Source organism: Nomascus leucogenys, chromosome 10, assembly GCF_006542625.1.
Source record: "Nomascus leucogenys isolate Asia chromosome 10, Asia_NLE_v1, whole genome shotgun sequence".
NCBI classification, from domain to species: domain Eukaryota; kingdom Metazoa; phylum Chordata; class Mammalia; order Primates; family Hylobatidae; genus Nomascus; species Nomascus leucogenys.
In genome coordinates this window covers 9,735,447-9,759,099 of record NC_044390.1, presented here as the reverse complement: position 1 = coordinate 9,759,099, position 23,653 = coordinate 9,735,447, and the positions used below count along the sequence as shown (strand labels likewise).

Sequence of the window (23,653 nt, the reverse complement as noted above, 5' to 3'; positions counted from 1 at the left end):
AAATGAAAGGTGCTTATGTGTTCTTACATGTGTAATTGTGGTAAGGTATTCTGGATTTAATTAGTGTAAAAATTGTACTTGAAAGATAGACTGAAATGAAAGCATCACTATACAAGAGGTAAAATGAAATAACTGTTCAACAGAGATCAGTGCAAACAGAAATGCAGAGACTCTTCCTGAGAGCATCATGAGAAGGGGCTATTTGAGTAGAGTGTGAAGAATGGCAACAGAGACTGAGGCAAGAGAGTCATCCACCCAAAGCACCTGCATCTCCATCAGTTGAGTAGTTTTCACCTAAGCCAGAAAGAAGGAAAAAAAAAAGATCTGGATCATATAACCCTTTCTTTACAAAGATAGCTGGTTCATTTCGGTAGGTAGCCATGAAACCAGATGCTATCTTGGTAAATGCTTGGTTTGGGTTTTAGGGCAGGGAGACCAAGTTTATTTTTATTCACTCTGTGCTAAAAGGCAATTGACTACATTTTTATTTTGGCCCATCAGGGAGGAAGGAAGGGCATGCCAATCTTTCAAGAGGTTGTTTACTTTGACAGAGAATGAATTCTGCTTTCTTTTCCATTTTCTGATTTTTCTTTTAATATGGAGAAAGACGATGTAATAGTTTAAAATATGTGTCTTGGCATAAAAGTCAATAAATTTATTGCAAAGGAATTAACTGGTTGTTTCCTAAAAAGAGTTAATTCTGTTATACGGCATTTCCTTAAACACCTGTTTCAAACAGTGTATTCTTCTAAAGTGAGGATTTTATTTTTTTTTTTTTACTTAGGGTCTCACTCTGCCTGGTTGTGCAGTGCACCCTGGTTGTGCAGTGCAGTGGCGTGATCATGGCTCACTGCAGCCTCAAACTCCTGGGCACAAGTGATCCTCCTGCCTCGGCCTCCTGAGTTGCTGGGACTACAAGTGCATACCATCATGCTCAGCTAATTAATTTTTTTTTTAAGAGAGCTTATGCTAGAGACAAGACTGCTATAAGCAGTGGTTTTCAAATGCTGGCCAGGAGACCAAAAGGCTGAATCAGAATCACCAACGATGCTTTTTAAAGGAATGCAGATTTCTGTCCGGACGCCCTGTTGGAGATTCTGATTCAGTGTATTCTGGGCAGGACTCTAAAACTGCATATTTTGAGTAAGTGCTCCCTGGTGATTCTGACCCACAGCCAGGTTTGGGAACCAATGACTTGAGGTGAGAGAAGTAGGGCTGTGAAAGTGGAGGCAAGACCTTTTCCAAACCATTCTACTTTTGACTCAGAGTCTGAGTCTGACTTCCTGATGAAAAATGACCTGAGAGTTTGAAACTGGCCGTGGTGAGAATGTTTCAACCACAGAAATTGCTAAATGGTGTGAATCGGGTTAGGGTTCCCTCCCACCACGAACACTGGCGCAAAAGCCAGTACACAATTGTCTAGGAAGGTTATTCTCTTTTTTTTTTTTTTTTTTTTTTTTTTGAGACAGAGTCTCCCTCTGTTGCCCAGGTTGGAATGCAGTGGTGCAATCTTGGCTCATTGCAACCTCCACCTCCTGGGTTCAAGTGATTCTCCTGCCTCAGCCTCCCAAGTAGCTGGGACTACAGGCACCCTCCACCATTCCTGACTAATTTTTGTATTTTTAGTAGAGACGGGGTTTCACCATGTTGGCCAGGCTGGTCTTGAACTCCTGACCTCAGGTGATGTGCCCACCTTGGCCTCCCAAAGTGCTGAGATTACAGGCGTGAGCCATCACCCCTGCTGTCACATTTTTAAAATATGCCTGCTATAGAAAAATCTACCCGTGTTATAGGTTACCAAAGTCACATAGGTGACTTTAGAGGTTTCAAGTGAGTTACTCTAAAAGAGACTATCCTCTTTTAGAACAGAGAGATGAGAGTCCTCACAGTGCCTCAGTACACAGTGAGAATTACATTCCCCTTTTTCTTTCTGTGCCTTAGCAACGAGTCACTTTGAGCTTCCATTTCTGTTCTCAGCCCTAGGTTCAGCTGGAGAGATTCATGTTTTCCCTTGTGTTTACAGACCTTAAATGCACTGTCCTTTAAAAAATTTTTTTTTCCTAAGCTGTAGAAATAAATTCAGTTTCAGTGATCTCCCTAGTCTTAAAAAAACAAACAACATCCCTGGAATCCTCAGAAGTGATTTCTTGGCATGGTAATGTGTAGTTGATTGTGCTGGGCCCAACAGTAGACTCTGATTAAGGTTGAAATACAGAGGAAGTGAGAACAGGGATGATTTAATTGCTCACAAGAAATAAATCTATTGGCTAGAAGATTTGGTTCAGGGCCTCGTTTCTTCAGGTTTGATGAATTTATAACCATTAAGTAAAAATGTACACATAAGAACCATAGCATTTAGCATGGTGTTTCTCAGGAGAGTGGGAGGAAAAAAAATCTCCTAGAACATTCATGGAACCAGTAAGTCCTTGGCTTACCTGGCAGGAAACTAGCTACCTAACTGCAAACAAAACTCCAAGATTAATGCCATCAATATTTGTTGAATGAATCAACACGCCCAGGTAAGTATTTTATTACATGTATCACAGATGCTGTGAGGAAGAACATCATCAATTTGTTTCATTTTCTAGATCAACTGATTAAAAACAACTGAGATTAGAAAGCTAGACAGACTGGTTGGGCGCCGTGGCTCATGCATGAAATCTCAGCACTTTGGGAGGCCGAGGAAGGTGAATCACTTGAGGTCAGGAGTTCGAGACCAGCCTGGCCAACATAGGGAAACCCTGTCTCTACTAAAAATACAAAAATTAGCTGGGCATGGTGACGAGCGCCTGTAATCCCAACTGCTCGGGTGGCTGAGGCAGGAGAATCATTTGAACCTGGGAGGCAGAGGTTGTAGTGAGCCAAGATTGCACCATTGCACTCCAGCCTGGGTGACAGGGAGAGACTCCGTCTCAAAAGAACCAAAAAAAAAAAAAAAAAAAAAAAAAAAAAAAAAAAAAGAAAGCAGGACAAACTGTGTTTCAGCAATTTTACAGGAAAAAACAGAAACAGCCATCTAAGAAGTAGGGAGGGATCTTTTCAAGGAAGTCTTCCCTAAATTGTCCTCACTCACCCCCACACTCTCCCTAAGGCACTTGCTGTATCTTTTTCATTGCACTTTCCTCTTGTAAAATGGGTGGTAATAATGTTACCTACATTGAAGTGCTTTAGTGAAAGTTAAAAAAGTGAAAACATACACAGCCCTTTGTATAGTGACCAGAAAATAGTATGCACTCAATATACGTCAGCAATTGCTATGATATTGTCATCATCATCACCACCACAGAGTACTGAAATGATCTATTATTATACATTTCTCCCCATCTAGAATGTAACGTCTCTTAGGGAAGATCTTCTCATTTTCACAGACTTAGTGTTGGCACAGGGGAAGCACTCAATAAATGTTTTCTGAACTAAACTGAGCTACAACTTATGTGCTTCTAGTAAATTTATCTCAGCTGTTGCTTCAGGTTTTCAATGGTTTTTTTTTTTGTTTGTTTTTTTGAGACATAGTCTTGCTCTGGAGGCTCCCAGTCTGGAGTGCAATGGTGCAATCTTGGCTCACTGCAACCTCCACCTCCCAGGTGCAAGCGATTCTCCTGCCTCAGCCTCCTAAGCAGGTGGGATTACATGTGCCTGCCACCATGCTCGGCTAATTTTGTATTTTTAGTAGAGACGGGGTTTCACCATGTTAGCCAGGCTGGTCTCGAACTCCTGACCTCAGGTGATCCACCGGCCTTGGCCTCCCAAAGTGCTGGGATTACAGGTGTGAGCCACCACTCCTGGACCGGTTCTAACTTTTGAGAAGATAGATAAAAACTGGAAAAGAAGAGAGAGAAGAAGAAAAGGGCTGTCATATGTTCACTGCTGTGCTGGCAGTCCAATAGACTAGATTGCCCAGGCCTAGTTAATATTATGTTTATGATTATTTCACTGATAGAAATGTAAGCTTCATTATTTCCTTGATACGCATTTGTAGGCTCTAGCACTTGGAAATGGGGAACAAATACATAGAAAAAAAATCTTCTAGGATGTGTCTTCCCAAGTAAAGTCTTCATATAGATATGGCCAGTATAACAACATTTTCCAGTGTGTGCCATAGAACACGGGTCCCAAAAGATGCTTTGAAAGAAAAGCATTCTCTGGTTAAATTGGAGAGATGTCAAAACTCAGAAACAGGTTTATAACAAACATTAGCATATTAGGCTCTGAGACATCCTAAAGTGAAGAAACCTTTGATTAATTTATTTCCTAAATTTGAAGGCCATAGCAAAATTTCCCCTCACATAATTTCTGTTAACATTTCATGGAATTAGAGCTCTGCAGATCAAACTCTGGAAAATGCTGTACCACAGAAACATATTTATTCAGATTTCCATTTTTTCTCAGTAAACCTCTATATAATTTATTCTAAAATATTCTAAGTCTATATGCACACAAATAGAGATGTACACCTTCGTTAATTTGGATGTTTTCTTAACTAGGCTGTTCTGGCTAACTCTGAAAAGTTTAACTGTAGATTAAGTGCATAGAACCCTTGTTGAAAAGCATTCAATAGCACTCTCAACCTTAAAAAAAATTTTAAGAGATGGGAAATTTCTCTGCTGCCCAGGCTGGAGTGCAGTGGCATGATCCTAACTCACTGCAGCCTCGAATTTTCGAGGCTCAAGTGATCCTCCCTCCTCAGCCTCCTGAGGAGCTGGGATGTCAGCTGTGCGCCATCATGCCTGGCTACTCTGAACCTTTACTACGATTCAATAGCTCTGGGGTGGGATCAGAGGTTCTGCATTGCTAATCAGCAACCAGATGATGCCATTGCGGCTGGTCTGCAGACCACACACAGAGTAGCAGTTTGCTTTTCTGCCTTGGTAAGCTCAGTAAAATAAATATAATAAAATTGTTATTTTGAATAACATTATACATGTTGTTGATGGAACCACATACTGAAATAGTTTAAATTTTTAAAATATCAACTTGTTTTCTTGATACTACCTTCCTCATAAAAGTAAAGTGGGAAATAATGGGGGGAAAACATCTAGCTATAAGAATATCGCTGTTGGTACCTCACATGAAATCTGGTAATTATAAGTACTTAATAAATGTTAAGTATGTTAACTTATTTGTCATAAGCTTTATTATCAGTTATAACTGAAGCAGTGACAAAGAGGTGACATAGGGATACATCTACTAAGGAGGGAATTAATGATATGAAAATACTACTAAGGAGTAATGAAAATGCTCTCAAACATACTGCCAATCAAACAACGTAGGAAGAGAGTACGTAGGTAGAGAGAACTGGATGTGCCGATAAATGTTGGGATCTACTGCAGGCTCAGAAAAAGAGAAGAGAAGAACCAGAATAATATTCTGGAAGCAGATGCCAGTAAGGAAACGTAAGCTAGGGAAGCAGACACAGGCATCTCTGCCCCAAATGTATCCTAGAATAGTCATCAAGTGAATGGAGATAGGCTTTCCTAGGGAAGCCAACCCAGGGATCAGGAGAGAGAAAGAAAGAAATACAGATCTTCCCTATGAACCCATCTACCTCCTATACATTATGTTAAAAGAACTAAATTGGTGTCGGTTATTTTCATAATTTTCCTACTTGGTGCATTAAGTACCATCCAAGTATTTGTTAACTAGGAATGATTACTAATATGACTGAGTAGTAGTAGTTTTTAGCTTCAAGTTTTTCAGTAGCCAGATGTAGGTGAATCCATAACAACACAAGGGGATCAGAAATTTGTTACAATCATGTTAGAATTACAGACAAATATGTTACAATTACCTTATTATGTTTCAGGGCATTTTTTTTAAGAGTACTTTAACGTGGTCTTGATGGAGTTTTCCTTGAAATGACTTTGGAGCCTTTGGTCTTCTGGTACTTGGGTATTATCTATAAATATACTTGGCTATATCTATAAATATCAACCAGGCAATTATGGTAGATGACGCACATGGACTGATTATCAGCTACTTGTTGGTAGTTCAACTCGAGAGTTACTCTTGCTCCCTGACTGAGATGTCCGAGATGCAGGCACTTTCAGCCAACCACTTACCTGCTCTACTTCCCCCATCCTCACACTGCTTTAACCACCTCCTCGCTCTTTCCTGTCTCTATGGCCATTCTGAACTTTTTTCAGTTGTCAGGATATGCTATATTCTTTCTTCCTTCTGTTCCTTTTTGGCAAATCCTGTTGATTTTTCTCTCTGCTGGGAATATCTCTACTCATGCTTTGATAATTTCCATTAAACTTCAGGTCTCAGGTTTCAAAACTCAGAACACTCCACTCCTGCTAACTGCCCCTCTGATGTGCTCCCCTCCACACTCTGTAACACAACACTTACCATACTTCCGTGTATGAGTGCGTGTGTGTATACCACTAGTTGCCTATATACACATATGTGTATGTATACATTACAGATAACTCACTAGACTTTGTTAGCTTTGTCAAAAGACTGTGTCTCTTTTGCTTACAGTTGCAATTCCTAGGAACTGGCACAGCTAGCACACAGTAGCACTGAATAAGAATGAGTTGAGTGAAAGAATAAGCTTTAAAAAATATTCTAATTGCTCAAGTTCGTTGACGAATGTTCAGACAATTTTGTGGATTGAAAAAATAATAAAAAGTTATGGGTGTTGTTTAATTTTAGCTGCATTCTCACAATTTACTTATGTTTTTCACAGACCTGGTAGTTTGGGAACCAAAACCTATAAAACTTGTTTTGCACAAGTCTCTAGATGAGCTGTATAAGTAACAATAACTACTAACAAGAGGTCCCTTTTTTTCCTAACTCCTCTTTCATATTCTTTTTATAAAACTCTGAAGCTATGAGTGTTCTAGGATTTAAAAAGCTTTAAAATGTAAAAAGGGCTGGTGACCTTTTTACATTTACTAAGAATATGAGCCATAGCTTGAACATAGAACAGTAACAAAAAACAAAACTAAAACAAAATAAACAAAAAGGTATTTATTTTGGCTCCAACTTTGCCAGTAAACGTTTTCTTTTTTCTGTTTTTAATTGGTCGGACTTAGGCACTATAAAAGGACCTTATCTGTTTTAGTTCTTTGTACATTTACCTACCTTATGAATTTACAAAGCCAAACAATTAAAAAATCAGTAAAGTAAAATGCAATGAATAATACGTAATGCTTTGAAATTAATCTGAGCTACACATCATTAAAATACATTGCAAATATATCACACTATACTAACTGAATTATTGTGATGGCTCCTAGTACCCTAGAAAATAAATACCAACATTTTTAGGTTGGCAGTTAAGGCCCTCTAAAATCTAGCCCCAATCAATCCTCCAACATTTTCTTGCACTATTCCCCTTGGTATTCTACTCTTTATTCTAATGGAAGTGACTAGCTGTTTGCTACACCAGCACATAGAAGAGGCTCAAATGTTAGCAAAAGGTTAGAAACTGGCTTTGTTAACCAATGTAAAATTTGGGGGGGGGGAAGCTTTATTCAGATCAGTGTTTCTCAAACTTTACTGTGCATCAGAATCACCTGGAGGGCTTGTGAAAACTCGGATTGCTGGACCCCATCTGCAGAATTTCTGATTCAGTTGATCTGTCTCAGGGCCCGAGAATTTGCAAGTCTAACACATTTCCCAGGTGATGCCGATGGTGCTGGTCCAAGAACCACGCTTTGAGAATCACTAGTTTGGTTGCTAACTTCAACTAAAGCTGAATGCTGAAAGTGCAAGTTCAATATGAATTGAGCTGCCTTTGTGTACCACAAGAACGGTCTTTTGAAAACTAAGTCAGATCATGCCACTTCTCTGCTGAAAACCCTTGCAGTGGCTCATCATTTTACTCCAAGTAAAAGCTGGTGAACTTACAGTGGCCCATCAGTACATATTAGATTTTCTCCCCTCCCCAGTCACCTCTCTAGTCTCATCTCCTGACACCCCCAACTCTCATTCTGATGCAGCCACGCTGACCCCCATGTTATTTCCTTTGTCACATCAGGCACCTTCCTGTCTTAAGATGTTCACTTTAGGTATTCCCTCTCCTTAGAATGTTCTTTCCCCAGTTAACTCTTTGGCGAACTTCTTCACTGTCTTCAACTCTTTGCTGAAATCTCACCTTCCCAGTGCTGGGGCCTCCCTCATCATCCTGTCCCGTACTGTACCCTGCCACTCCTCTTCACACCCCAAGCCCTTGGCTCCCTGGATCCCTTCCCTCTTATTTTTTTCTTCTTTGATGATACTAGCCCTTATGAACTTCTCGCATACTGTATATTTCACTTATTAGTTATATTTCTTGTCTGTCTCCTCTATCAGAATATAAGCTCCTTGAGGGCAAGGATCTTTGTCTTATTCTCTGATGCATCTTAAGCACCTGGCACATAGTAGGCCCTCAATAAAAGTAACTGGATGAATGAATACATGAACACATTAGGTGTACTGTACAGCATACTGTTTCAAGGAAATGCTATATAACAGTATCTTTTTGAAAATGTTACCTGTTGCCCTACAAGACAACTTACCCAAGTTAATGACAACTTATTTTTCTTCTTTTATCTGCTGAGTAGTTCAGACATTCCCATTTTTAGACATTTCTACTAGTGGTCTGAGGCTATGGGATACACACGTATATATATCTATTCATTTAAACATATTATGTACAAAATGGTGTCAGGACTAACTATGTTCTAGGTTGAAGCAATATTATAAGCAGAGACCATTTTGTTAGCACATGGAGATTAGGATCTATATCTTAGACCCTAAGGAGCTGCAGATTTTAAGGAAGTAACTATCTTTAACATAAGGTATTTTTGATCAATAAAGAGTAGAAACCCTACAGTATTATTTTCCACCTTCTGGCTTATAGGACATGACAGTTATTATAATACTAGTTTTCATTTTTATTTCTTTATTGTTATTTTATTTATTTATTTATTTTTGAGATGGAGTCTTGCTCTGTTGCCCTGGCTGGAGTGCAGTGGCACAATCTTGGCTCACTGCAAGCTCCGCATCCTGGGTTCATGCCATTATTCTGCCTCAGCCTCCCGAGTAGCTGGAACTACAGGCGCCCGCCACCACGCTCGGCTAATTTTTTGTATTTTTAGTAGAGACGGGGTTTCACCGTGTTAGCCAGGATGGTCTCGATCTCCTGATCTCGTGATCCGCCCGTCTCGGCCTCCTAAAGTGCTGGAATTACAGGCGTGAGCCACTGCGCCCGGCCTCTTTATTGTTATTTTTAAATATAATAATTAAAAATAGAGACAGGATCTTCTTCTGTTGCCCAGGCTAGTCTCAAACTCCTCGGCTCAAGTGATCCTCCCACCTCAGCCTCCCAGAGTGCTGTGATTACAGATGTGAGCCACCCCACCTGGCCTAGTTTTCGTTTCTTGAGGGCTTACTCTACAATAGGCAGTGTGCTAACCCTTTTATCTTATATACATACTTTGTCTTATATAGTTCTCATTACACTACAGGCAGAAATTTTACATATGAAGAAAGGGAAGTCCGAAGAGCTTCAATAGCTGGCATAAGGTCACACAGCTGGCAACTGGCAGTGAAGGCATTGAATCTACATATGTTTGAAACCTATTAAATATTACAAAGTCTGAGTACAAACAAGGAGCAGGAGTAAAACAGGATGCTGGGAGAAATATTATGACACAGATCCAGATTTGGGGCTTGGTGTGGAAAGTGAGCAGTACTATATTTTATCTGCCATTATTTAAGAGAAAAAGCTTTTAACAAGCAAGCCCGTTCGAATTGCACATTGATATCTTCTCCCTGATGTTAAAAAATACTTCTAAAGAGCAATATAGTTTTTCTTTTAAAAAACTCGCACATAACCCCAAGGTTTTAAATGCTTATTTCCCATTGTAGTGCTTTCTTCCTGTCACTGTTTTTGAGCTAGAACATGGAGTCCTTGGTAGGGAAAGGAAGGGCATGATCATCAATCTCCATTAATAGTCTTGAGTGGCTTCTATTATCTGATGATTTCTGAGCTGATAGACGGTAAATACTGATGTGGTTAGATGAGCTATTCATCCCCATTTGACATTTACGTAAGCTCTGCATGCACCCTTTATATTCACATATTTCAGATAATGTCCTATGAATTGGGTAGATCTTTTCAAATTCTATTCTTTTCTCAAATAAACCCCTTTTTATTTTCTTTCCTTTCCTTTCTCTCTCTCTCTCTCTTTTTTTTTTTTTTTTAGAAAGGTTTGGCTCTATTGCTCAGGCTGGAGTGCAGTGGCACCATCTCAGCTCATTGCAACCTCCGCCCCCTGGATTCAAGCCATCCTCCCACCTCAGCCTCCCAAATAGCTAAAACTACAGGCATACAGCACCACGCCCAGCTATTTTTGTAGTTTTTGTAGAGACAGGGTTTTGCCATGTTGCCCAGGCTGGTCTCAAAGTTGTAAGCTCAAGCGATCTGCCTGCCTTAGCCTCCCAAAGTGCTGGGGTTACAGGCATAAGGCACCGTGCCTGGCCTCCAAATAAACCTCTTCTCAGAGTTATGTCAATAAAAAAGCAGAACCCATGCTATAAGAGTTTAGTATTTTTGGGGAGAGCATAAAATTATGATTTCCTAAATCAGTTATGATAGAGAGGATACATTAGAGCAGTGTCAATCAAAATGGATTTATAAGGAAACCGAAACTAGTCTTTTTTCATGTTTAAGTTCACTGTTAAGGTAAAAGAATAACCCAAGTGCAGTAACTACCCTTTATTTCATCAGCTTAGTCCATTTATTGCCTACCTTCTACTCACAAGTAAAGTCTTAAGATCTTAAATAGCTCTCCCTCTTCATCACTCCTTTTTCTCTTTTATTAGTCATCCTGTTTTCCAAAATGCGGTGCTACAGGAAATAATTTTACTTTATGGAGAGTGAGAAAGGAAATTATTTTGATGAATATTATACTGTTTTCACCCAACGGGTTGAAAATTCTTGCCTCTTATCGATGAAGAAATTAACTGATATCTGTGAGTGTATTATCTGAGAACCTCAATGACCTCCTTCTCTTGGGTTAGCAGAATGAGGGATAAAGAGATTCATCTCTTGTACAAATCAGCCTGTTTTCTGGAAACCACAGGTTACTTACGTTTGCAAGCATCCGGAGCTGAGAAGGGTCTCCGCAGGTCACGATAGAAGCCTGGCTTGCACCTCTGGCAATGCTGTCCTTCTGTGTTGTGCTGACAGTCATCACAGACGCCACCGCTACGATTCCCTGATGCCTCCCACACATTAACGTCGAAGTGACAGGTATCAGCATGCCCATTACACTTGCAGGCTGGAAATAAGAAGCATGGAGAGAAACATAAGTAAAAATAAAGTGATGGGTTATCTCATATTCAGGTAGTTAAAAATAGGATGAGTTGGTCAGGCGTGGTGGCTCACGCCTGTAATCCCAGCACTTGTGGGAGGCCGAGACCTCACCTGAGGCCAGGAGTTTGAGACCAGCCTGGCCAACATGGTGAAACTCCATCTCTACTAAATGCAAAAAAACTAGCCAGGTATTGTGACACACGCCTGTAGTCCCAGCTACTTGGGAGGCTGAGGCAGGAAAATCGCTTGAACCCAGGAGGCAGAGGTTGCAGTGAGCCGAGATTGCGCCACTGCACTCCAGCCTGGGTGAGACAGGGTGACTCTGTCTCAAAATAAATAAATAAAAATAGGATAAACTGATTGTTAATGTTTAGTTTTAGTTTCTCAGTAGTTAACAATACAAAAATCAAAGCAATATAGAAAGGTATCCATTGAGAAATCTAGCCTCGGCATCCCCATTTACCCTGTTTTCCCTGACTTCAATAGGTTACTACTTTTTTTTTTTTTTAAAGAGTTTCTTGTGTAGCCTTCCAATTTTTCATTATAGGCTGTTAATTAAAAAAAATAAGCTTCAGGAGATGCATGAAAATCAACAAAGTATAGATTTGTCTAGTTGGACAGAGATATGATGATGAACTTACCAATGGGGGTTGACATTTATTATGGAAAGATTACAGGAGTGACCACCAGTTTTTATCCTCTCTTTTGGTAACACTTCACAATTCCCATTCCTGTTATTTCTCAAGGGTCATCCCTGTGGGTCTCCTGTCCTTGCTAAGAAAAGCTGAGATTGTCAGGCCTTATGTGGAAATGAGCATTCATATTGCAGATGCAGGCATGAATTCATCCTTACTAATGAGCCTGGAAGGAAGCTTCTAGTGGACAGAGCTTAGTAAGTTGGCAAGTAGATTGATTAATCTTTCATGAAGTACTATTCTTCAGCTGTTGAACTGGTGAGTAGAAGGTGGACTCCTATTGAAGCCTCAATTTTCTTGCAGAAGAGGCCTGCAGTATTTATTATATAACAATTCCTCAAAGGCATTTCTAAGATTGTAAGTCAATAGCATCAAGTGACGTGTCTCTGTGTTCTATATGTATTTAGATAGGCAGCTGATTTCTGTGGAAAGAGCCAGAAAGGCACCCTAGGAATTCAGGAGAAATTCTTTAGATTCTCTTCATGAGTGATTTAGGATAAGAATCCAGATTTTTGTGGAGGTCAAATGTATTTGAAAATGTTTGTGCTATTGTTTTTCATTGTTCCCTTGATGTGTTATGAAATTCTGACCAGATTCATATCTTTTAAAAGTATATTACAAGATAATTTAAGATTTATTCTTACAGGAAGTCCTTTACATTTCCTAGAAACAAAAACAAATCAATTATGACTCCAAATTACGTATGGGAAGAGACTTCTCACAATTTTACCCACAGAACTGCTTTTAAATCTTGTAAAAGAGAGGTTTGTGCATGTTAGCATTGTGATGGGCATGCGGGTTTCTCTGAACATTTTAAATTGCAAAGAAAAAAATGGCTCATGTTCCTATATTTTTACCTTCCTATTTAATCTCCAGCCTCAAACCTCAAGTTAGTTAGTCCTTGTAGGGAAATCTCATTCTTAACTTACTGGCTTAATTTCAAATCTAATCTTTCATTTCAAGCATCATAAAGTGAAAAAAAAGGCAATGTGGTATTATGGGAAAAAGTACCTAATTTGGAGTCTTGAGACTTGGGATCAAGTCCCAACTATCATTTACTAACTTTGGCAAATCACTTAGTCTTACTGAGCCTCAGTTTCCTGATCTTTATAATGGGATTAACACCACCTGCTTTATCGGGTAGTTTTGAGAACTGAATTCAAAATAGCTATTTTCATGTTTATAATTCACCATCTCAGCAATGAGAGTAATTGTACAACAGAATCGGATGTTCTTGTGTCTACTCGTGTTTTTATTTATTTATTTATTTAGAGACAGAGTCTCCCTCTGTCACCCAGGATGGAGTTCAGTGGTGTGATCTCAGCTCACTGCAACCTCCACCTCCCAGTTTCAAGTGATTCTCGTGCCTCACCCTCCCAAGTAGCTGGGATTACAGGTGCATGCCACCATGCCTGGCTAATTTTCTCTTTTTTTTTTTTTTTGTTTGTTTTTTGTATTTTTAGTAGAGATGGGATTTCACCATGTTGGCCAGGCTGGTCTTGAACTCCTGGCCTCAAGTGATCCACCCTCCTCGGCCTCCCAAAGTGCTGAAATTACAGGTGTGAGCCACCCTCCTGTTTTTATTATGTCAAATTATAAAAGGGTTCTTAGCTCCCACAAAGTGTCCAAGCAAATAGGCAACATATTCTTGGCAAAACAGTCACATTGGCAATGTAATGAACAGTAACTATTTTCAGTGGCTGAAGCCTCAGTGGGCAGTGATATGGCTATGTTTGTGTAGGTTCTAGTGTTGTCACCTACCACTTTGTGTTGTGTTTCTAGAGACAACAAGGAGTCCACAGATAAGCTGACTTTATAAAGAAAGCTTTTGAGTATCGTGGGCTTGTTACTTACTTCTGCACTCGTTGGGAGCCGCCGTTTTGCCATCAGCTGCCTCCCATGGCCGGTCGTTGTGTAACGGGGCACAGTGCTGGCAGTGGCTGCCTGCTGTGTTGTGCTTACACATACACTTCCCATGGACCTACAAGCAACATCAAGTGAGAGCTATGAGCACAAATGTCGCCAAAGAAGAACATGCTTCCCACAATCTCATCTCATGGATTGGCTTTAGTCATAAGATGTTCATTCACTTTTCTGAAGAAGTTAGCCATCAAGAGGAGAGATGCTTTCTTTAGTTTGTCTTATAATCTTTTGAAAAATTCAAGAGATTAAGTAATATAGTTTCTTGGCCAAAGGGTATATGACCCTACAGAGCAATTCTAAGGTACTGGCTGAGCAAGCACTTGAATTCTAAAGTACTGGCTAAGTTTTTAATATCTTTAATTTTTAAAAATTCTTTATGCAAAAGTAACATACCTTCATTCTAGAAAGTTTAGAAATCCATAATCTCATTGCAAAATGACATTAATATCAACATTTGGAGCACATATTTCCAGTACTTAAAAAAATTATATTTACAACCTTTTTCACATAATATATTGTGAATATCTTTCCATTTTGTTAAATATTCTCATATAATACACCCTCTAATGGCGCCCCTGTATGATGTACAATTAATTTATCTGGCCACCTATTTTATTGTAATTTAGGTTTTTAAATATATGTATATATTATATTCAATGCTATAATGAATATCATTGTAGCTAAGTATTTGAGTGCATCTTTAATTATTTCCTTTGAATGTATTTTCCAGAAGTAATATTGAAAGGTCAAAATATGTATATTGTTAGGGCTTTGAATACAGTTTGTCCTAATGACTGGGCTTTTTTTTTTCCCTCCCCATAGTTCAGAGTAGTATAGGGTTTATTTAAATAGTATTTCTCCCAGAGAGAAATACTTCAGTAGAATTCTTAGAAACATGGGAATTTTAATATTTTTTGTATTATTTGACTGATAACTTCTAAAAATTAATATTTGGAATCATCTGAACTATCTCCTGATAACTGAGACTTGCAATGAATTTCAACCAAGATGCATTCCAGTACCAAGATCATTTATTTATATGATGTCATGACTGTACAAAGGAAAGGTTTGCAAAGTAGCTCAGAATGGGGTCCATAAGTGTGGATCTATGAGGTTTTATATTTTTTCCTTGAGAAACAGTGTTAAAGGTAACATAAAGGCAACAAATTATATCAACTAGTCAACAAATATTTAATGGGTACCTACAAGGGAGAGTCACTATGCTAGGCCATGTTTGGTACACAAAGCATTAGAAAACTTTTCTGTCTTTAAGAAAGATAAAATATATAATAGCTGGAGAAAAAAGAGTTACATAGAAGAAAATAACAGACAAACAAGACAATAAACAAATACCTAAGAAGCAAAATAATGCCGGTGTTCAAAAGATGCAGAAATCACCACAGGTTGACAGCTGTAGAGGGCTTTATGAGAAAGGTGGGGATTGGAGCTGGCCCTTGACACATGGGTGGCATTTTTAACAGACAGAAGGGAAGAAACTTTTCAGGAAAAGGAAACAAAATGAGCCAAGGTGTAAGGAGAATCTGTGAGCTAGGTTTATTTCAATGCATCTGAAATATTTTGATTGTGACAAAAAATGAATTACTAAAAATGACATGTGCTCAGAGTGGCCAAACCAAAATGAGTCCCTAAGGTAAAGTTCAACAAACCTGAAAACAGCCACACCGATACACTGATGTACTACTGCTTGACCTAAGATAACACTCAAGTAACTTGTGTCATCTCATCCAGGACCTTCTTTCTTTTAATACTTTCCTAACACTGGTGGAGGCACTCTGCAAATGGCCTGTGCAATTATCCGAGTGTGCTATATGACTGCTATGGGCCTTATGCTCACATAATGTCCAAGTTCAGGAGTTACACACAGGGCTGAGAGGACTTCGGGCTGCGTGTGAGTGAACATGACGCCTAAGAGTTAGCTGGAAAATTTCATAAGCAATATGTTGGTGGCCATCTTGCTAAATTTCATTTCAGTGTATTGTCATGTAAGGTTCTCATGCTTCATGAAAATTATAGAAGTTCTTCTAATTCTCAGGGATTAGTGAATATATAGATTTTTTAAAAATAGGGTAAATTGGCTCCTTGAAAAAAAGATGATGTTGCAAAAATTTTTGTTAATTTTCTTTATAGAAATGCAACTAATACTATAGATTCAATTCACTGGTTTCGGTCTTAGAATGCCCAAGTATGAATTGAGTTATAATAATCTACCTTCTTGGCCTTCTCTTCATGGCTCTCTGATATGAAATGTTTATGTATCGAAATTCCATGGAACTATAAGGGTTCACTACAAATCTCCATTCACACATCCAGGTAAGCTCTAAAGACAAATCTGCACTTAAATTTTGAGAGCTGCAGGAATTCAACTTCTACTGCTCTATAAAAATGAGATTTTTTTCATCCTAGCTCCTGGGTATCTGATTTTTCCTATCCATTTTTTATTATAAAATATATGAAGTAGAGGTGCCTCAGTCATATTATTTTTATTGAACCTTTTTAAATTCAGTGTTCTCTCTCATCATGAAAAAATATAAACTCTTGTCAATCAAATAACTTCTATGTGGCAGATTTCTGCAAAGGCTCTCAGGAAAAGTTGATGATTTCTTTGTTTTACTTGTAGTACTAAATTCTGATTTCAAAGAAAAGGGAGTCTTTGAAAAAATGACTGTGTAGGAAAAATCTTCCGAGGCTGAAGAATTTAGTAAGATGAAGACATCCTTATGTGGTTGGCAGACTACATAGTAGCACAATGGAGACTAGTAGGAAAAACAGTTTTGTAATTGTCTAAATCCTACATGTCAAAAAAAACCCACATACAAAAAAGCAAAACATACATAAAAAACACATAAATAATTGATAGAATTGGAGTCAGAGTTCCTGCTGTTAAGGGAGTTCTATCTAAGGAGGGCATTAGGGAAAATGTTAAGGGGTGTAAAGTAAATATGATAGAAAACAAGGTTAATTAGTGCTGTCTGTATAAAACTTCTAAGTGTAGTCCCTGAGTCTGTGTCCTGAAGGGTACATGGGATTTTCCTTGGGGAGCAAAGACAAGAATATAAAAACCCTAAAGGAATAGTCAGGGACAGTCAATAAATAAACCAGAGGTATGTGTTCGAGAGGTAGGTTCAATCCAGATCACGGAACACACTAAACATTAGCTTAAAGAGGCTGAAATTTATCCTGTAAATAATGCAGACCCATTGAAGATTTTTGAGTAAGAAAATGATGTGAAAGGTATATTAAATATACTTTCTTTTCTTCTCTTTTAAAAAAAATTATTTCTACTTCTCTCCTGTCTTGCCTGTTATGTTCTTTCTTCCCTTTCTCCTTTTACGGTTTTTTCTCCAGCTTTCCCCCCAGCTCATGCCTTAACGATAACCAGTGGCATCCACATGTATTTTCTGAAAATACTCAGAAGTTGAAAAGGTTGTTAATTTCTTTTTCCTGATTTTCCCGTTATATCAGCATGTTAATTCTTATGTACTGTTTTTTTGCATCCTCTCCATTTTTTAATTTTACTTATTTATTTTTAATTTTTTTTGGAGACAGGGTCTTGCTTTGTTGCCCAGGCTGAAGTGTAATGGTGTGATCACAGATCACTGACACCTTGAATTCCTGGGTGGAAGTGATCCTCCCATCCGAGTCTTCTGAGTAGCTTGGACAACAGGCACATGTCACCATGCCCAGCTAATTTTTGTATTTTTTGTAAAGATAGGGTTTCACTACATTGCCCAGGCTGGTCTCCAATTCCTGGGCTCAAGTGATCCTCCCACCTCAGCCTCCTAAAGGGTTGGGATCACAGGCATGAGCCCCTATGCCTGGCCCTCTTTTCCACTTTTTAACAACCATTTATTGAATACTGTATGAAGATAGATGCTGCAAAGTACTGTGAGTCCTCTTCAAAGGAGCTCAACCATCATCATAGGTTCAATTTATCAGGTTTGGTCTTGGAAAGCCTAAGGCCTATACGTAATATCACCCAACACATGGGTTCATCCTGCCACAAATCCCAGGCCTCAGGAGTCCGCAGACATTTAGAGTTACCTCATCAAACATTCACATGTATCACAAGATAATGTTGGACAGGTCAATTCCCTCTACAGTGAGGATTTCAGAGCGTTCCCTTGATCCCACATGCCAAGAATTAGGATGAACCTCCCAGGGTCTGAAAGATGCTAGCCCAGCAAATTTTTCTGCTACAGAAAAATTCAAGGAGCTGTCATTTTGAGAATTACCCAAAATAGCTGTAAATCATTACCTAGACAATTTGAAACAAGAAATCCTTCCTCAGCGATACAACTGTTGCTGTTCAAGCTTGAAAGATCATCCACTATTTGATGCTCGTGAAAAATGTGCAAGTAAAACTAGGTCTTCATTGAAAAAAAAAAAAACCCAGAAAAAGGAAACTTTAGTAATAGCTTAAACATAGCTCTTGTTTGGTATACAAACATGAACTAGATAAGGAGCAGGAAAATGGGATTATGTATTTAAGGTTTAGTTGAAGAAAAGCGGTGTCTAGTTATCTAATTAAAAAATGAGTAATTTACCTTAACAGCAAAACTACAACTTCTAATGACCCAAGAGGTGAATAGAATTTTGGATATTCTATGATTTCCATAAACTTCCCTGTTATGCTAAGAATACTCTTCTCTGCCAATGTCAAAAGTTTTCACACTCATATTTAGTTGAGTTTATTTGCTACTAATATTAATGCACTTGCCAGTCATTTTTAGCACATTTATCTTACAGGAAGGGACTCATACACACATTGAACCAGTCAGTCAAGGAATTACTGGAACAGCATGCTTGTTAAGAGCTGTTTACTTTGGTGATAATATCATATATTAAAGCCAAATAGGCATGGAAGAGAAAATATTATTTCCTCATATTTGAGGCAAGAGACGTAAGAATTTAGGTCAGGGGGAGGTGAAATGGGGAAATTATTATCTTTTAGATTCATAACTGGAAGATACATGGGACTTGCCTAGAAAAGCTGCTTTTTCATTGTCCTTCCTTTTGGGGCAGAAGGCTTTCAGTAGTCAGCAATCATGTGGTTGAGTTTGAAACTGACCAGCCAGGAGGTTGTGGGAAGCTGGTCATTGACAGCATCAAGCATATGGGATGGACGCTTACCAAGATTGTTGGAGAATATTTAAACATTGGGTGGAAGACTGGCTTAAACAACTTTTAGGTTGCTTCTAGTCTTAAGGTTCTATGATTTGAAGGCCTGTTTCTCTGTATTGTAAATACTATTTGGTTGCAGGAACTACCCAAAATCCTTTTTGAGCCCCCAGATTAGGCTTAAATGACATATAGCTGGGTCCTGTTGCCACTTCACCAATGCAGAACATTCCTGGAATCATCTGAAAATCAAACAAGGAAGAGCTAAGAGAGTATTTCCACTTTCCTGCAGAAACTACCCAATGTGACACAAATGGAAAAGTAAATAAATACTAATAGTCTCTGAAGACAGACTTTCATTCATCTATATTGACTATACTTAAATGAAAATAAATATAATCCTTTTTTATTTCTCTCCTTCAGCTTTCTTCTCTCTCTATTGCATGTTTCCCATTGCTTGTGACTACAGTACTCTTGGACTAAATGTTATTCTAGTTCCTCCTCCCAAATAAAGATGTACTTTATCTCCAGTGATGTTTACCACAGACGTTGACCATAATGGAATTACAAAAGCAGAAAATCCACCTGGTTAATGCTTTGAAGGACTTACATTAACTAAATTATTCTAGGAATGTCTGATAAAATTTGCTTCCCAATTGCTTTCCAAGAAAGAAAGGAACAACTATTGTTTGAGTCTCTTGTTGATCATGTCCTACTAAAAATTATAATGAAAGTTAATGAAAAAAAAGATTTGTTTTAGAGCAAAGTACACAGAAATCTTTGAATTTCATCAGTTGAGTAATTTCCTTGTGCTACTGTGCCATTATTATTTATATACATGATTTTATTTCAATTCATTACCATGCAACTTTTAATTCCAATTGAAAATAAATATTCTCTTAGACCATCACGGGAACTTTAAAAAAATGTTTGTGAAAAGAGGATACAACAGTGCTTATTCTATGGACCATAGAAAAATGCCCCCTTAACGGCAGCTGCAGCAATTCATGGACATCTATAGCTATGACACATAATTTAGAGAGTGAAACAACGCTATACAGCAATTGAAGACCAAATGTGAAGGCAAAAACTGATTAATTTCTAAAGAGATAGTATGCCCCTTTTAGAGAAAAGGATTAAACTTCTAAAATAATGAACTTGTTATTCATGAAAAGAAATAAATTCTAATAATGGGCTAGCCTGTTAGAACCTGCTGCTCTTATTCAGGACAAAAACATGCACAACAAATGCTACAACACAACCTTTGAATAGAAAGCATTGTGATAAAAACATGTTTCTTCATTAATGAATAAAATATGCCCTTTCCCATTAAAGGTTTGCATGTTTTAATTTAACAGAAGAAGTGGAAGTTCTATGGTGAATATCAAGCATAATAATTGAGTTTGGTGAAAAGGAGGCCTGAAACCTACTGTCAGAATGGGGCAAAATAGGTTGAAGGCTGAGTGTTTCAAACCCTTGCCCAATAATATAAGTAGTAAAAATGCAAGCAGAAATGAAAAGCTTTACTGCTTATTCTTTGGTCTATACTTGAACACTAGAGGAAACCTACTTACAAAAAAGCATGGGCAATAAAATAAAGATAGGCACAGGGTAAAAACAATTATGATTAAAGAATAAAAATTAGCCAGTACTTAAGGCTTCATTTCCCCCAGCTAAGCTGTAACCTGAAATTCTTTCTGTAGAAATTCATTCCTTTAGCTCTAGAATGATGTTTTAGGTTCAAGACCTCCTTACAAAAATGCATTTACCCTCAGGAGGGGCAAATCCTTATATTATTAGCAAAAACATGTCAGCAGAGATTATAATCATGTTTTCAATCCTAGAACTGGGACTTCCCGGAGGAGGGAAAGGGAATGTCTTAAGGGGAGAGAGCAGCCAAAAACAAACTGTGCCTACTTCACTAATTTGCCAAGACCTTGCTCTGATGGACAGACCTGAAAAAACCATGAATGGAGCCAATGCAAATTCCCTAAGAAAACGGCATTTAGTGTACAGCATGGGAATCATACATTATCCGCCTCTCTCTACTAGATTGTAAGACCTTGCAGGGAACAAATAGTGGCTTAAATGTCTTTGAATCCCCGGTAACTGACATACAATGGGTTTCCAATAAATGTGTATTTTTTTTCATTCGGGGAATATATATATTATGAAGCCTTGAGAACTCAAGTTACTGAGCTTAGTCTCATTTTTAAAACTGCCAAGAAGGCAGGGTGATAATTATGCATTTGAAGTGGGAATGAGATAATTTCACTTGTCACATTTAGCTTTGTCCAGTTTGCTTCCTATAAGGGGTATACAGGCTTATACCTGGGCAAGGCATGTTGATAAATATGTCCTCATGCATAGTGGTCATCTCTGGGAGATCTACTGTAAGCTCAAGGAATGTGGGTCAGTTATGGACCTGATGATAAATAACAACAACAATAGTAATAGTAACTAACACTGAGTAGCTCTTACTATATACCCAGGCACCGTTCTAGGCATTGTATAAATATTAACTCAATTCCTTCACACGAAAACCCCATACAGTAGGTATAACTATTATTGCCCAGTTTCACAAAGGAGAAAATGAAGGCCCAAAGAGTTTAAGTAATCGGCCCAAGGCCACAAAGCCAATAAGTGGTAAAGCTACCTGAACTCTAGCAGTCTCACTCTAGCATCCTCATCTTAACCCTTAAACTATGCTATTGTAAGACCCTCGGCAGAAGGATTTTGAGGGGTCCACTTTGGCCAAGTCTCTTCAGTATAACACTTTCATAAATAAAACTGGTGTGTCCTCCCAAAACTTGTCCTTTAAGTAAGAGCTGTCCAGGACAGAGTCTGGTTTGGACTTATGGTGAGCCACTTCATGAGTGTTCTGTGCTTGAATGGATCATCGGTTCTATTCCTCTGGAAGAAGCCAAGCAGCTTTGAAGATAGGTGAATACAGGGAGACTGGCCCCAATTTCCCACACCTGGCATAAAGTTCAGGCAAGTAAGGGTAGAGAATACTTTTTGATCTTCACTGGTTCTATTAAAAACCTTTCTATCTGTGCACTGGAGATTCTGATGCCTTCTAGGGGAATTTCCAGGCCACTGCAAGCCTCAACAAGTCCTTATTAGGAACTCCTTTGAATACATTTACAAACAGAGATGACAGCAGGAATGTAAATAAACTCTAATTAAAGATTTGCTCTTTGCAGATAGCACCTCCTTTAGGTTATTTACCATCCCTATTCGATACGATCTGGTAAGAATGGTAAGAGGTAGTGTGATGAGTTCTAGTCAGTTTAAATTTAGTTATGAAGAATAAGAAGTACACTGTGCATAACCGAATGATTTAGGTAAATTTTTAAATTGAGGTTGCTGGCTTATTTCCATTTTTTCATGTACAAAATTGTATATGTCCCAAAGCTTTGAATTATTTATCTAAGTCCAAGTTCATCTGTGCCATGGCACATGCTACTTACCATAAGAAATCAGGAGTTGAAGAGTATTCAGAAGCACAAGTGTGCCTGTGCATGCACACGTGCACGCACACACACACACACTCAAACACAAATTTCCAAACGTGACCCCATCTGTGTATATTGATTGGCCACATCCGTATACATCTATATATATATATATATATATTCCGAGACTGTTTAAAGTTGTGATTCAGTAGATCTTTTTTTTTTTTTTTTTTTTTTTTTTTTTAGTATTACAGCTAGAACTAAGATCTAAAGTCAAGTTTTGTGGTTTATCTTTCTTTTTTTTTTTTTTTTAATCTTTACCAATTTATTTTATACAAAACAGTAGCAATGTAGAATATGGGAATCGTCTTCCGCTGCCACGCACGCAAGTTGAACATTCCAAGCCAATGTATACAATTTGGAGGGGAAGGCTAAACAATAGCATCAACCACACTACTGAACATAGGAATTTTTCATTTAAAAAGATTAAAAATTAGATAGCAATGTCTTCTTAATATTGCTCTCATCATTGAAGACTGAGGAAAAATAAAAAGTGACTTTACAAGTTTTTTAAAAAAGAGGCAATGGGGAAAAAAACAAGAGGCTGCTACAACACCGCATACAGTCAGACCATCATACTTCAATGTTCGCATACTCGATAGCAGCATTATTTTTACTGAACCGTGTGCAACTACATGTAGAAACACATCAAAGCAAAATACCATGGCAGTTATCAATCAAGATCCAAAAAGGAAAAAAGCAAACAAAAAAATAACTCTAGGATGAACACACTACAAGGACATTTATGGAGAAACAATATCTACATTCTTGGACTGTTCCATTCTGCCCCAATAAAAGTGTCAATTTCTTTCTTTATATAGCATGGCCACTTACGTAAAAATTAGATGATTAGCCAAAAATGAAATAAAGCAAAAACAAACCCCCAAACCCACCCATCTGCAGGAAGGAAGGCAGAAACTGCTCAAGGGCAGAGAAAACCGCAACTTGGCCTTTTCAAATAAATCACAAAACATGTTTGAGTTTAAAAATAGTGTTGATAACATAACCTCACTTAGGCTGGGCGTGGTGGCTCACACCTGTAATCTCAGCACTTTGGGAGGCCATGGAGG

At 38.3% G+C, this 23,653-nt stretch overlaps 1 protein-coding gene across 2 annotated transcripts in view; it reads right to left on the bottom strand.

Annotated features, from left to right (window-relative positions):
• NTN4 (netrin 4) overlaps positions 1-23,653 on the bottom strand; it is a 130,091-nt gene that overhangs the window by 41,407 nt on the left and 65,031 nt on the right. For both annotated transcript variants that reach the window (XM_030819798.1, XM_004089146.3), the window contains exons 4-5: positions 13,858-13,984; positions 11,085-11,273 (exon numbers count right to left, since the gene is read on the bottom strand). In XM_030819798.1, the coding sequence (XP_030675658.1) occupies positions 11,085-11,273; positions 13,858-13,984 (316 nt within the window). The remainder of the gene's footprint in view (positions 1-11,084; positions 11,274-13,857; positions 13,985-23,653) is intronic.